This window comes from Hyperolius riggenbachi, chromosome 8, assembly GCF_040937935.1.
Source record: "Hyperolius riggenbachi isolate aHypRig1 chromosome 8, aHypRig1.pri, whole genome shotgun sequence".
Classification (NCBI taxonomy): domain Eukaryota; kingdom Metazoa; phylum Chordata; class Amphibia; order Anura; family Hyperoliidae; genus Hyperolius; species Hyperolius riggenbachi.
Window position 1 is genome coordinate 97319121 of NC_090653.1, and position 16463 is coordinate 97335583.

At 42.1% G+C, this 16463-nt stretch overlaps 1 protein-coding gene across 1 annotated transcript in view; it reads right to left on the minus strand.

Annotated features, from left to right (window-relative positions):
• Positions 1–16463, minus strand: part of LOC137528274 (sodium- and chloride-dependent neutral and basic amino acid transporter B(0+)-like) — a 77567-nt gene that overhangs the window by 6682 nt on the left and 54422 nt on the right. Inside the window, exons 7-12 of the mRNA XM_068249567.1 lie at positions 15445–15585; positions 12121–12349; positions 9305–9430; positions 8370–8488; positions 7803–7902; positions 6183–6292 (exon numbers count right to left, since the gene is read on the minus strand). Coding sequence (XP_068105668.1) covers positions 6183–6292; positions 7803–7902; positions 8370–8488; positions 9305–9430; positions 12121–12349; positions 15445–15585 — 825 coding nt within the window. The remainder of the gene's footprint in view (positions 1–6182; positions 6293–7802; positions 7903–8369; positions 8489–9304; positions 9431–12120; positions 12350–15444; positions 15586–16463) is intronic.

Consider the following 16463-nt stretch of genomic DNA (forward strand, 5'->3'; position numbering starts at 1 on the left):
AGTATGTTTCCACATTCAGAAGGACATGTGGTAGAAGTCCCCTTTAATTCCAACATGTTGTGGTTTCAGTGGGAATGCAGGTGCCATCTTTATTACTTTCACTTTCTAGTAGTAGCTGATCGAGAGTTCCCAGGCGTTACAAAAGTGTATGCCCTTGCTACAGTGTTATTTCTTAAACACTGTCTGGCTCTAAAAACCTGATGATTCTCTGCGTAAAAAAAAATACAAAAAAAACCAAAACAGTGTGGGTTCCCCTCAATTATTTTGTCTAGAATGTTAGTTTGCCGCCTGGTAGGGATGAGGGGGGGGGGGGTATAGAGCAAAATGTGGGGTCCAGGAAAGGAAGGACAGTGAGCATGCAGCTCCTCCTTCCTGAAACAAACCAGTCCACACAGGGCTGGAGAGGGGGAGGGATAACTAACTTTCCCCCCTTCCAAAGTACCTTTGCCCTAGAAAAAATATAGCATAACATTGATATTTTGTGTAACGAGTAGCTTATTAACACCACATGTGGACTCACTGCCCATATTATGTGGTCAGTGAGTTCACATGCGGCATTGTGGCACAGCTCGAGGTGCATAGTGTGACTGCACCCTAAAACAGGTGCTATGAGAAAACACTAACATTTTAAATTAATGTGTACACATATCATTTTTTTCTCATTCACTTTAAATAATTTATTTTCTAACAGCAGGTATTATGGCTTAGGACCTCTGTCTTGGTTTTAGACATCTCTTTGTGGGACATTCTTAAAGGGACTCCGAGCTCACCCAAAAAAAGAAAGTTGTACTCACCAGGGGCATTCTCCAGCCCAGTGCTGGTCGGGAGGTCCCACGCCGGCGTCCTGGCTCCTCTCCTTCTCCCCGCTCCGGAATGGCTGACAGGCCGCAGCCCGGGCGACACTCGGCAGAGTGTCGGGCTGCTCCTTCCGCGTATGAAGCGGCTGACGTCACACGCCGGCCGCCTCACATCATCACGGCGGCCGACGTGAAAGTACTGCGCATGCGCGCTTTAATCGCGCATGCGCAGTACTTTCACGCCGGCCGCCGTGATGACGCGAGGCGGCCGGCGTGTGACGTCAGCCGCGTCATACGCGGAAGCAGCAGCCCGACACTCTGCCGAGTGTCGCCCGGGCTGCGGCCTGTCAGCCATTCCGGAGCGGGGAGAAGGAGAGGAGCCAGGACGCCGGCGTGGGACCTCCCGACCAGCACTGGGCTGGAGAAAGCCCCTGGTGAGTACAACTTTCTTTTTTTGGGTGAGCTCGGAGTCCCTTTAAGATCTTCCCAAAACATCTTCTGAATGGTAATGGTACAGTTATCCTGCCAGAAAAGAGTCCACTCAAGTAGGCTTGCTGACATCTTTGTTAAGGTCCCTGACAAGGGGGGGCTTTGAAAATGAAGGAAGCCTTGAGACTCCCCCATAAGAAGACACATTAGTTTAAAGAGGAGCTGTCAGCCATGCTATCTCAGAAAAAACACATATATAAGTAGATAAATACTTGCTCTACTTCCATAACATATGTATTGCACTGTTCACGTTTAGATTTTAGTGATTTTTCTATAGTAAAAAAAAAATAATCCTTCTTAGGATTCTCCATTTTAACTGTGTCTATCTTGAAGCCAACCCTGATGTCATTTCCTCCCTTACTTTCCACTGCCTGATTGTGTTTTCATTGCCCACCCTCCTCCCAGTCTTCAGGCACTCCCACCCAGCTCTGCAATAGAAAGTGCATTGTCTCAGCATGAGAAATATTGGCCAATCAGAGAGGAACAGAGGTGTGGGAGGGGAAAACAGGAGGGAAAGAGGCTTAAGCCAATCAGGCTGCATTAGTTAAGTCTGAGGGGAAAGTAAAGAAGCAAAAAAGACAACCCACCATGCCCTGCAACTTCCTGTGTGGCAGATGTACCAAATAAGAGTCAGGAAAATGGGGGAATAGGCATTTATCAACAAGCACGGTGGCGTAGTGGTTAGCTCTCTCGTCTTACAGCGCTGGGTTCCTGGTTTGAATCCCAGCCAGGGCACTATCTGCAAAGAGTTTGTATGTTCTCTCCGTGTCTGTGTGGGTTTCCTCCGGGCACTCCGGTTTCCTCCCACATTCCAAAAACATATGGATACGTTAATTGGCTCCCCCTAAAATTGGCCCTAGACTACAGTACTTGCACTACATAATATAGACACATGGCAAAGGTAGGGATTAGATTGTAAGCTCCTTTGAGGGACAGTTAGTGACAAGATATATATATATACACACTGTACAGCGCTGCGTAATATGTCGGCGCTATATAAATACTAAATAATAATTTAAAAAAAAGTAAGAGTGATTTTTAACTTTTGGATTGCCTGGTTAGTATCCTTATTACTTGATTACCAGATAAAAATAAAGAATTGTTTTTGATTTTATGCCCCACAGTTACACTTTAACACCTGTCAGTAAGAGGTTCACAGATAGAGATGAGCGTAATGGAGTAATTACGATTTCGCGAAATTTCGCGTAATTAGTGTAATTACGTTTATGGCCGTAAGTACATAATCGTAATGAAGAAGGATTTCGCGAAATTTCGCGTAAGCGTAATTTTTCGCGTAATTTTCGCATTGCACCGGTTATTACGAAATTAATGCGTATGGTCATGCTCCCGAAGCGGAAAAGTTGACGCATGTATCAATGTTAGGTAGCCGCCGACTTTAAGGGTTAATAGCAAAGCCCCCTTAAATGCTAAGAGCCTCAAATTTGGAGAATATATTAAGGAGATCAGGAGGAATAAGAGGAAAATTTTTTTTTTCAAAAAGACCTTATAGTTTTTGAGAAAATCGATGTTAAAGTTTCAAAGGAAAAATGTAAACATTTAAAAACCCGCCGACTTTAACGGTTAATAGCAAAGCCTGCTTAAAGTTTAGGAACACCAAATTCCCAGGGTATATTAAGGGGAACAGTGGGAATAAGAGGAAAAAAATTTTTTCAAAAAGACCTTATAGTTTTTGAGAAAATCGATTTTTAAGTTTCAAGGGCGAAAATGTCTTTTAAATGCAGAAAATGTCAGTTTTTTTTGCACAGGTAACAATAGTGTATTATTTTCATAGATTCCCCCAAGTGGGAAGAGTTTTACTTACTTCGTTCTGAGTGTGGGAAATATTTAAAAAAAACGACGTGGGGTCCCCCCTCCCAGACCTCTTTAACCCCTTGTCCCCCATGCAGGCTGGGATAGCCAGAATGCGGAGCACCGGCCGCGTGGGGCTCCGCGCCCTGACTATACCAGCCCGCATGGTCCATGGATTGGGGGGTCTCGGAAGGGGAGGGGCAGCCAAGCTTTCCCCTCCCCCTCCGAGCCCTTGTCCAATCCAAGGACAAGGGGCTCTTCTCCACCTCCGATGGGCGGTGGAGGTGGAGGCCGCGATTTCCTGGGGGGGAGGTTCATGGTGGAATCTGGGAGTCCCCTTTAAAAAGGCGTCCCCCAGATGCCCACCCCCCCTCCCAGGAGAAATGAGTATAGAGGTACTTGTACCCCTTACCCATTTCCTTTAAGAGTTAAAAGTAAATAAACACACAAACACTTAGAAAAAGTATTTTAATTGAACAAAAAACATAACCACGAAAAAAGTCCTTTAATATTCTTAATTAACCATTAATACTTACCTGTCCCTTTAAATAAATGATCCCTCGAAATAGCCTCGGAAATGTTCTATCAGTTACAATGTAACAAAGTTATTACAATGTAACAACTTTGTTACATTGTAACTACGCCGCACCCGACGTCACTCACCACCGCCGCCGCCTCTGCGTCTCTTATTCCTCCTGATCTCCTTAATATATTCTCCAAATTTGAGGCTCTTAGCATTTAAGGGGGCTTTGCTATTAACCCTTAAAGTCGGCGGCTTTTTTATATTATACGGAGCGTTACGGTTTAACGCGAAATTACGGTAGCGTTTAATGCGAAATTACGGCATGAACGTTGAAAATTACGCTTACGGTATTTTCAATTACGATTTTAATGGCAATTTCGCTACGCTAATTTCGCATCGTAATCGCAAATTTCGCATGCGTAATTATAGTAATGCGAAATTACGAAAATTTCAGCTCAACTCTATTCACAGATGTTAGATTAATACCTACTGTAATTGACAGTTGCATAAGAAAATTCATTTACAGTGCATTTTACTTTGACCTGGAACAAATTTACATCTTTTATGTGTGCATACATATGTATTTTAATAGTTTTAAGCATACTGGTTCTTTATTAGTGATCTTCTTAAGCTGCATATACACAAAAGACTGAGGCAGCCGATAACGACCGCCTCAGCCATTAATCTGGCATGTGTACAGCAACCCCAGACAAATGACCACTGCATGGCTAGGGATCCACCGGCGGATCAACTCAGCAAAGTCAGATTGCTTTGTAGGCGCCACTCGTCCCACCCATAGTGTAAAATCACGCGTGTGCACTCCGCCGTCCCTCTGCCTCCCCGCATAGCAACAGAACGCATCTGTATAGTCCGGCCCAGCGATCTTGTCCGTATGATCGGGTCCAGAACCCTGATGGGCAACATCAGTCAGCCTGTGTGTATGTGCCTTTAGGCATCAACAGAATTACCAGCAAGCACCAGCCAATGTTCCCCAGTGCCAGTCAACATCAGCCAGCTCCTGCTAGAATCACCAGTCCAGAGCTGCTAAAAGTGCTTTTTCCCCTCTGCCAAAAGGGCATGTTGATATCAGGACATACTTATGAAATAGTCAGAACCTGCCAATTCCAGTTATAGTATCTCTATGCCAGTCAATATTTTCTAAAACTGCCAGCAATCTGCAGTGATCAGTACCTGCAAAATGCACCTATGCTTATAGAGTCCTAGTCAGTGCTTGCCAATGCCAGTTAGTGCCTCTCAGCATCAGCAGTCACCATTTCCTAAAAGTCAATTATAATGCCTGTGCCACACCAGTCAGCACCTTTCTACTTTGGTCAGCACCTGATGAAAGCACCTGTTTATTATATGTCTCTGCCAGTTGTACACCAGCCAACATCTATTCACACTAGTGGGTGCATGCCGAGAGTGCCAGTTAGCATGCAAGGTGTTTTTTTTCTTCTCAGAGCAGACAAGAAAATACAAATAAACAAACAAGATTCTGGTTACTACATATGTCCACTGATGAAAAGTTCCTTTTAAAGGACAACTGTACCGAAAGGTATTTGGAAGCTGCCATATTTATTTCCTTTTAAAGAGGATCCGCGATGAAAAACTGACTATAGTAAGTAACTTGTCTATATATCTTATCTAAAGTTTATATAGTTTACACAGTAAATCTAGCTGAAACCAGCTTCAATAATATTTGATTATTTCTTCCGGTGATACAATGAGAGCAGCCATATTCTGCTTTTCATCATTACACAGGCAAGCTGCTCTGCATCTTCACCCCTCAGCAGGTGAAAACTCCACTCCCATCTCCTCCTTTCTCTTCCCCTCTCTGCCCCCTTGCCTCTGAAATCTCATGCATGCTTTAGCAAAAGCCTCCTCCTCCCCAGGCTGAACTCCCATGAGCACTTGCAGCATGGGACTCAGGATGCCTAGGCGCTGGGGGCGTGAATACATTCATTTACATGCAATTAGGTAATAAATCAAATTTAAAAAAGCATTTAGGGGGAAGAATGCCCAATAAACTATATGTAAGGGGCAGAAAAATGAAGGCAGCAAAAGTTTGTCTTGGATCCACTTTAAGCAATACCAGTTGCCTAGCAGTCCTGCTGATCCTCTGCTTCTAATACTTTTAGCCATAGACCCCGAACAAGCATGCAGCAGATCGGGTGATTCTGATATTATTGTCAGATCTGACAAGAATAGTTGCATGCTTGTTTCTGGTGTGATTAAGACACTGCTGCAGCCAAATAAACCAACAGGGCTGCCAGGCAACTGGTATTGTTTAACAGGAAATAAATATGGCAGCCTCCATGTTCTTCTCACTTCAGTTGTCCTTTAAAACTGAACTCAGCTCAAACATAAAAAACATCATCAAATTCAGTTATGTGATTATAAAAAACAAACAAATGTTTTTTGTACAAGCCTGTATGCGTTTTAGCATTTAATAAGGACTCTATGGAAGCATTCATTCCCCTCAAAACAAAAGAAAAATGCAAAACTAGAACATGGTTGTGAAAGTTGGTGAATAAACACATCATAAATGTCATAACAGAACTTACTGCCAACAATACAGGCGATACGAAATACCAGCAGATTCTCCACCACAGCCAGAATATCCAGTGCTTCTTTCCCAGCATCATCTCTATGTCCAGGATAACTCTGTTGCCACCTATAGGATTACACAGTGACTACATGCATTACCCATTACCAAAGTACAATACGCAGCCGTGTTTGTTAATCTAATAAAAGAATCATAATTGAGGATAAATGAGTATTTATTCTTACCAGAGTATACATTCCATCGTACTAATGTAAGTTTTCCCATAACCCCTTCATCACTTAGTGTTTTTATACTTGGTGACAAGAACAATTTTCCTTCATTTTACATTACACATCCAAATACTGCAAATAATTTTTTTACTGCTTTGTATATTAACCACTTAATGACAAGCAGACTTATAAAAATTTCCAGCTAGAGCCTCTTAACGGCTCCAGGACATTTTTATAAGTCAAACATTGCTGCTGCTGCTGTGCTCCCGCGTGCTCATGCATGCTTCTGCGCGTGCACGTGCGCACTCGTGTGCACGTGAGATTAGTGGAAAAAAAAACACCGTAGAAAAAATACACCTTTATTTCCAAATAATATATTGTCACCATATTTTGTACTAGGGACATAATTAAAATCTTGTGATAACCAGGACAAATAGGCAGATAAAATGTGTGGGTTTTATGTACAGTAGCAGTGTTTATATTAAAACTATAGGGGATGAAGTTAGAGAAATAGTGTATTTTTTCATTTTTCCCTTTAAAATGCATAGAAAATAAAGTAATTACTGAAAACAAATATCAACCCCAAAAAGCCTAATTGGTGGTGGAAAAAACAAGATATAGATCATTTCATTGTCATTAGTAGTGATTATGCTATTGGCAAATGAAAGGGATGAGCACTGAAGGTGAAAGGTGAAAATCGCTCTTGTCCGTTAGGGTAAAAAACGATTTGGGGTGAAGTGGTTAACACAGACATTGCCGTGTTTTTTGAAGACAGAACAAGTATTTTTTTTTATGGTGTTTTAATATATTTTCAATACGCAGGAACACTTTGTGAAAACATTTGTTTTCTTAATATTTTCAACAAGTTTTGTTAGCCATTCTATATGTTAGCTGAAGACAAGTTTGAACCTATTCTGTTGTATCTGGGTTAATCATACTGTCTTTAAGTAAGCATGACTATATTTATTTACATAGATAAATGCAATTAAAAAGAAAAATACTATAAATGATTCTAAATGTCCTTGATTAACATTGCTAGACACCTAAATTAACTATGGGTTTTAATCTTTCTTTTTGGAAAAAAAAATAAAATCATGGATTAAAGCAAACTTTAACTGATCCACTAATAAAGCAAGTCGATGAGATAAACAATTGTATCTATACTCTACTCCTACATAGGCCTTGTCTAGGATTTTGCCGTCTGGTGATACAGTGGGCTTATGATAGAGCCACCTTAGACCTCATGGCATTAGCGTGAATTCTCTCCAACGGCCACAAAGACAGAAGAAAAATCTTAAAATAGTTTCTAGTTAATATATATTTTCTTGTTAGCTGATAAGGATGAATTAGAACCATCTACAAACAGACTTACACAGTGCATTGCCTTACAAAATCTGAAGGCCACATACCGTATATCCAGATCACAGCTGCCAGCTCCAACACTGCAGCAAACAGCAGAGCCCATCCACCACAAAAAGAGTCAATGAGATTAACCCAATAAATTCCTGCCTGTTGGGAGAAATAACCAGGTAAAAGCATGATTTTTACTTTATTGTGTATCATTATATTATGAAGCTATGGATTTATTTAAAAAATGCAGCTTTGGATGGATGGCACTCCAAACAGATACTGTGTATAGGTAACTGGAACATTGCTAAGCCTCCCCCAAAATATGAACATACCTCACCCAGCATATATAGGGCAGCAAATAATCAGAAACAGCAGAATTGATGAAAGAAATTTCTGGAAAATTGCTGCATTGTTTCCAGCTGCCCCTCTTTGGCTGCAGCCACCCAAAGCCCGGGCCTTTATGGCCTTTCCAGAAATCCGGCCCTGTCTATGGGCACAGCATACATTATATTGCTTGCATAAACACTGGAAAAATCCCTTTGTGCTGCTCTGCAATTTTAGCATAGTTTAGTGAATCAATGCCAATATTTTTTAAAGCATGCATCAAAAATTAGTAAATTGTTTACCTGGGTGACACACGGAAGACCCAATAAAAATAGCATTGCACATATTGCAGTCGTTAGTGGAATCCTCATTTTTTTCATTACTTTTGGAAAAACATCTTGTATCGTTGTCGTCAGAGTTTCTAGGATAATAGGATATACACATTTATCTAATTTGTAAACTTTACTTCCAAAAACTCTCATATTTTACTAGTATACAACAATATATGGATTTAAGAAGTGTTTCTGATGCTGAAAAAACAGGAAAATGAATGTAAAAGTGGGTATCCTGAATAATTTACTGCATTCTACCCCAGGCCAGTTCTAGACTTTTTGCTGTCTGAAGCAATACATTGTGAAGACACCCAACACCCCGATGTGTGTGTGCAAATCTGGACAGGAGAGGAGAGACACATCGGGCTCTGCATTGTAGGCACTGGCACTACGCTTACCTCCCTCTGCTTCCTCCAAGACAGCATCTCCTCCCTGCTGGCCTGCAGCCTCATGGCTCTGATCCACATGATGCTGGGTATGTGCTGCACCGGCGTCACATCACTCACCTACTCTCAGCAGATAAGTGATGTGGTCACCAGTCACACGTGAAGCCATGCTTGCTCTCTGACTACAGCAGTGCTTCATGTGACCCAACAGCACATAACAGGTCACATGAGGCACCACTGTAGCCATGGATACAGGATGCTGCAAGGAGGAGAACATTTGGGGAATTGGGATAGGATTTTTCCGCCCCTCTAATTATTGCTGCCCTGAAGCACGTGATTCACATTATTTCATGGAAGAACCACCCCTGATTCTACTATATGTCATTATGGTGCCTCTTGCTTTCAATATTTAGCACTGGAACTAATGATTATTTTTACAATGCGTTTTTTTTTTCCCATCACATCACTTTGGTTAAACTATTTTCTTTAAGGAAGACACATGGAGTCAGTTTAACTTACCAATCAGTGCAAACTGGGAGTCAAGACCCAAAGCCAGGAGCATACAAAAGAACAAAATGGACCAGAGGGGAGCAACTGGTAGCCTGGCCAATGCGTCAGGGTAGGCAATGAATGCCAGTCCAAAACCTAAAAGACAATGTTCATTGCTAGGTTATAATTCTTGAGACATATGTCCTTAGTTACAGCGCTATTATAAGTTGTCCTTAATCATTAGTGGAGATGCTGATATTTATCAAGATATGAAATGGTTAGTCCCCTAGCATGAGTAAATACATTTTGGTGTGACATCATCTTATCAGCAATAATACCCAATTAGGAGGTATCCGGTTTGCTAACTCTAATAATCTTTACCCAGAGCGCAGCAATATAATGTCAAAGGCATAGACATCGACAGTGTTTACAATTACACACTCATCCATCAGGAGTATTTTAAAAAGTACAGATACAAACTGTGATTCAAACCATGCTTTATCTTTTTTATGGTTTGTGAAAATTCACCAAAAGGCTTATTCATATAGTTTAGTTGACGATGTAAAGGTCATTTCAGATCTTTGACACAAAGAAAGTGATGCAATAAAATGCGGTAAAGTTGGCGTCCGCAGGGAGTTTATGACAATTTTACCTTTACTAGCGCAGGGGAACCACTGGGCGTTAAACCATTAGCGCCAATCAATATCACTTCTATTAGAGCAAAAACATCACACATGATAATGTGTCTCCAAAGGGCTAATAATTGCAAATGAAAACCACGAGAAAAGATGCCCTATCTAAAGACACTAGTAAAAATGAATAAGTCGTCACATGCCAATATGATGCAAACTTAGGAGGACTTTTCCAACAGACACAATGGGCCATATTCTATTGATAAACTCGCCAGTGCTAAGCACTGGCGAGTTCTTAACTTAGGCGATGGGGGCATCGCCTAATCTTATAAAACTTTAGACCCCCCAGGTGGAAAAGAACTCGCTTGGGCGATATAATCGCCCAGTGAGTTCTTAACACGTTATCCAATTACCCTTATCATGCCTCCGGGAAGCGATACTTCCCGGCAGACATGAGCGTTAGCTTAGACCTGCAAAAAGCAGGTCTAAACCGGCTACCGCACGTCGCCACCGCAGCATTTGGGGGTCTCCTTTAATAAGGAGACACCAGAACTCCCCGTCGGGTCGTTGTAGAAGCTCCCCATTGGTCCGCTGTGTGAGCCATTTTATTGGTTCAGACAGCGGACCAATGGGGAGCCCCGGCTGCAGATTCAAAGATGCTTTGCTCGGGCTCCTTCTATGCGCACAGTAATTACAGTGTCAGATACACTGTAAATACACGCCGGATTTTGCGGCGAGAGGCGTCGGATGATCTGCGGCGGTATGTATGCCAACAGGGGTGCCGGTGCAGATACATCGGGGGCTTCTACAGTGTGCAGCGACCCGACGGGGAGCTTTGGGGGTCTCCTTATTAAAGGAGACCCCCAGATGCTGCGGCGGAAGATGTCGGCGGGCGAGTGCGCATGTGTGGGGAGTGAGGCTATGGTGCTGATGGACAGCACCACAGCGTAAACCTCACTCCCCATCGCCCGGTAATAGGGAGCATCGCTCAGGCTTTCGCCTGAGTAATGCTCCTTAACGGTCGGCCATCGCGCGAAGGATATGGGCAATAGGATTTGCCGCTAATCCTCACGCAATGGCAAGGTGATAAGTAGCTCACATCTGCAAGCTACTTATCATCTGGAATAGGATATGGCCCAATAAGTTAAAAACAGCATCTGTCCCTGTGTCAGTGCTTTTGAGCTACTGCGCATGTCAAGCACTGACAGCCGTTGGGAATGCAGAAATTTCGTCAAAGGGATTGCGGTCCCATGGAATCCCAGTGATGTACTTCCTGCCCAGTAGGGAGTACGTCACTGAGCGGTGGGCGGTGCTATGCGTATGACCCGGTCAGCGCACTGTGCCGCAGGGTAATATGTTTTTCTTTTTTGTCATTGGAGTGGGATTGCATCCCCATCACAATGCAAAAAATAAGTGTAAAACCATTCTAAATCATCCTGCTTCATTGGAAAAAAAGGTGGGCACTTTGAAAGCCTTCATACAGATGTATTAAGGCTGTCAACTGCAGGGATTGGGACTTGATTGCTTGGATGCCTTGGGTGACAGATCTGGGCTGAGTGCTGTACAGATGTGTTGCTGGCTTGCAGGCCTGTAGGAAGGGATGCACAGAAAAGTACAGGACTAAGCAGGAGGGGTGAGATGGAGAGCAATAGTCTCAGCCTGCACCAGAGAAAAGATTATCTGGCAGGCTGGACCTCTTACTGATGCATCAGTGCAGCGGTACACATGTTAGATTATCAGCAGAGTCATCCCAAACCGGCTACCCCCGCCAAGAACCATCTAGCATGCGGACTCTCCCTCAGGGCACCTACAAACATTCAATTTTGATTGGCCAATTTTACCACTTCCGTGTAGGATGAGAGCTTATCTACATAATCTGTTCATAGAATTCAAAATCTATTGGCCCCTTATACTACATGAGAGTGGTAAACTTGGCTATTAATTGGTGTTTGCACTATAGGTCTCACTTCATGCACAGATAAACAAGGCAATTTCAAAGTAAAGAAAAATAACATTGAAGTCAAATGTGGAGAAGTCATAAAAAGGAAGCGTGTGTAATGTTTTTACAGGCGTTCTTTACTCCACTGTATTTGGAGATAGTTTTACTTTAAACTGAAATGTTAGTTTTGTAGCTCATCACTACTTTCATTTTGCCCTTTGATACTCTATTGGTTGTGTTCCTGAAATGAGAACAATTTTGTAAACATACGTTACCTTCATCCACCACATCAGAAACCTTTTTGCCCGAGATCAGTGCCATGTGGCCAAGGATGGAGAAGATAGCAAATCCCGCAAGGATGCTGGTTAAGCAGTTGACGATTGAAACCGCTATGGAGTCTAAGTAGCAGTTGTTGCGAAATTTATTATAGGATGACAGAGCAATCAGTCCTCCCCAAGCCGTGTTAAGGGAATAAAATATCTGTGTAGCAGCATCTCTCCACACCTAAAAAAGAAAAATTGAGTACAGTACTTTAGTCTTTTCAATTCAAGGTATTTTATATCATGCTAGTGCTTCTCCAGGGGCGTAACTATAATGGGGACCCCCAGTAAAACTTAGATGGGACGCCCCAATGTTCACAGTCTTTCCCTAGCCCAGTGATAGCTAACCTTGGCACTCCAGCTGTGACAAAACTACAAAGCCCATCATGCCTCTGCCTCTTCGAGTTATTCTTAGAGCTGTCAGAGTATTGCAATGCCTCATGGGACTTGTAGTTCCACCACAGCTGGAATGCCAAGGTTAGCCATCACTGCCCTAGCCTAACCCTTGTGATCCTCACAGCTGGATGGCCAACATAATCTTCACACCCATAAGAAGTGTGGCCACCTAATCTGGAGGATGGACCCCTTTATCAGAGGTACTGAACTAGTAGTTGGGGTCCCCCCTTCAGCTCTGGGCCTCCCTGCAGGCGCAGGTGCTGCTCCTCTGTAGTTACATCCCTTTCTAAATGTACAGGCTGGCACCTGATGATCTTGGACATTATGTCCCTCTGCTCATCCCTTACACTGATTAAAGTGTACCTGAGGAAAATGAAAAGTTAAAAGATATACTTACCTTGATGATATGTAAGCTCTTCAGACACCTCCAGGCTCTTTATTGCAACTGGCCTCCCCTCCATATTGCCTCTGTAGCCCCCATTTGTAGCTGCAGCTGGGACCAGTTGGTGCTCACTGCATGCACAGTCAGATCCAAGAGCCCACATGGATTGCACTCTTGAATGGCTGAGCACAACAGCCAAGATGAAGAGGATCCACGGCATGCACAGATTGGAACTGTGAGTGCCCAACACACTTCTGGTGATGGCTGCTACACACAACTATGTGGGAGCCCATGCAGAGGGCACATGGATGGACTGTGCATACAAACCCACTGGACTTCAAACGGACTGACATGATGGAGGGGAGGCCAGATGGAATAAAGGAGGCTGGATACATCTCAAGAACCTTTATCAAGGTCAATATATGTTTTATCCTTCTTCAATGGTTTACAGCCCTAGTTCAGCCTCCTATTTTTTACGCATGTGATATTACATTTTCATTGAAATTATCAATGACACTATGAAAATATTCCCTAAAACCCTGGCAGCCCTGGTTCTCCATAGACAATATTGTTGGCCTCAGAGCCTGTGCTCTCTCATTTGCCTTCCTCCTCAACCTCTTGACATGGTGTCCTCAGTGACATGACCGAACACCATCATTACACCATCATTGTGGCCTCAAATATGAACTATTGTATTATCCGTAGATTATTACCAAGTGATTACACTCATATACTGTTTTGATTTTTATTATATTCATGTTGTTTGCAACTTTTCCACTACTTGTAAGCTATCAATCTGATAAGTGTCCCGTCGGGGCAACTAATATCTTGTATGTTTTTGCTGGAAATTACTTATTTGTCACATAAAAAAACTACTGAAACTTAACTTGCATTTAGTTCACATTACACTTCTGTACCGTTTTCAATAAAGATACTTAAAATAATGGGCTGGCTTTTGTAGCTCTATTTCCTGTTGAGATAACAAAGCAATTTTCCTGGACAGATAGCCGGACAAACTCTTTCTTCGAATACATCATTACTCATCTGAGATAGTCAAGAAGGAGCTGGGAGGGGCAACATTCTGTCTATAAATCAGGACTCAGATCACCAGAGAGCAAACAACATCCTTATGCGGAGAGAATAACTCTTTGCAGGAAATCAGCAGCACTACAGATGAACAGCTTATCTCCCTGTTTCTTCTTTCCCACTCACTACTTTGGGTCTTTATTAAAGGGTAAGACCAGTGAGAAATATCTTTTGCGTTTTTTTTATTTACTAACAATGATGAAAGGCAGATGTGAACTATAAGAATAATTGAATGCTTTTAATCACTGGGTGGGGAAGAACTAAAGCCGATGTGCTGACTGCATAGAGATAATTTCTCTCAGTACAGACAGGAAGTGGGCAGTGTCAGGTGATCCTTGTTGTGCTGGGAAGAAACTCCCACTCTGCTGGCAGCAAGGAATTACAGGAGCCAGCAGGTGTTTAAAATATATTCATTGCAAAATGTATGGACACAAAATGCATAAACACATTTTTAATGCAGGCTGAACTGAGGGCTAGTTCACAGTGCTCAGTTGCATTGCAGAATATATTTTTTATGTCAACTCACTGCCCATACAATTCTATGGGCCTGTTCACAGTACTGATTTGCAACTGCTCATGTTATCCAAGTGATTCAGAAGATGAGCAAGCGCTGCTCACGTGCAAGTGGGTGTTCGTGCATATGCAGTACAGAGCCACCCATCTGCAGAACATAAGTGCTTCTGAAGCCTTCCAAGGTCACCTGAAATTGCAGAATTGCAGAATGTCCAACAGAGGACAGTAAAGCGGCACAGAGAGAGGACCAGAAACTTCAGTCCTCAAGAGCTGAGGTCCTCACACAATTTTGGCACAACTCAATTCATTGATGGGACTGAATCAGGAAAGGTGTGCTTCATCAGGTAGAACACATTTCTCCATTTCTCAGCCCATCCTAAACACTGACATATATATATATATGGCCCTGGAGGACTAGAGTTCGGCACCTGTGGGATGCAGAGCCTTCCATCTTCACAGGTAAGTATCTAACCTTTTTATGGTCAGCTTGCTTACATTTGATTTAAAAGGGTGACCTATCACTTCCTCACAAAGAGGCTCCTCAGAACTGGAGGCTTTGATCACTTCAGAAAGCTCAGGTAAACATCGACCCCCTTGAAATCTTAACAGCATGATGATGTTGTGTCAGTAAGCAACAACAACCCCTACTACAAAGTCTGCTGCTAAATATTTCATTTGCTTCAAGTTACGTGATCACATTTTTAGCAAAGAATCTTAGCAAGAATCTTGGCATTAAAAGCCTTATTTGCCACAAAAATTTTACATTGGGTAGAAATTGGCCTGGATATGAGTTTTAAATAAAAAGAAACGTAAAACATGCTTTGTAAAAGTATATAACTACATTTTTGAATTCTTTAAATTTAAAGCATAATAGATATGATTGGCTGTAGTAAAATACTCACCTCTCCATTGTTGAGCTTTGAAATATCGGACTGTTGTCCAATAAAATATTCAATACCATCTCTTGCTCCCTCCAGGGTGACTCCTCTAACGAGGAGGATAATAAGGACGGCATAAGGGAACAAGGCAGTGAAGTAGACCACCTAAAAGAGATAAATGTCATAGAATCATTACTAAAGAACATTTTCAGCCCTGTCCCTACTTAGTATGAGGCCAAAGGGTATCAAAGCATAACTATTTTTCCTGGTTTTAGGGCTGTCACAAGCCATCTGCTCTGAATGTACCAGTAATTCTTCAAGCCTTTAACTAGTTTCTGCACCACGGGCGGTATACAGTATCTACATCCTGCAGGACTTCATCTGAAGTCCCGTGGACATAGATATTAGTTTGTTGCCGCTATCACCGGTGTGTACGATCCTGTTCACTCCTGCCTGACGTTCTCATTGCCTCCCGTTAGTGCACAGATCAGTGAACAGGAAACCAGTTCCCATTCACTGATCTAAGTGCCATATCAATGAATACCAGCATCAATGAGATACTGTGTTCATTGACAAAAATGTATGTATAGAATACATGCGTTATTTCCTGTAACGGGTATATGCAGTCAAATGTAAATAATCAGAATAAAGTGTGGGGGGACATCTCGCAGTCAAGAAGTAAAATTACACCTAGGAAGTTCCCAATAAAGAAAAATACATATAATATAGTATTAATTAATAAAAAAGGTGACATTTTAAAAAATACATACATAGTTAACTTAGGGACTAAACTTTTTATAATGTATGTCAAGAGTGTATATTACTGTTTTGTTTTTTGAAAATAAGGGCTTGTAATTAGCAACGGATGCAAAACTGAAGAAAATCCACCTTTATTTCCAAATAAAATATTGTCACCATACATTGTGGTAGGGACATAATTTAAACAGTGTAATAACCAGGACAAATGGGCAAATATACGTGGGTTTTAATTACAGTAGCATGTATTATTTTAAAACTATAATGGCTGAAAACTGAGAAATGAT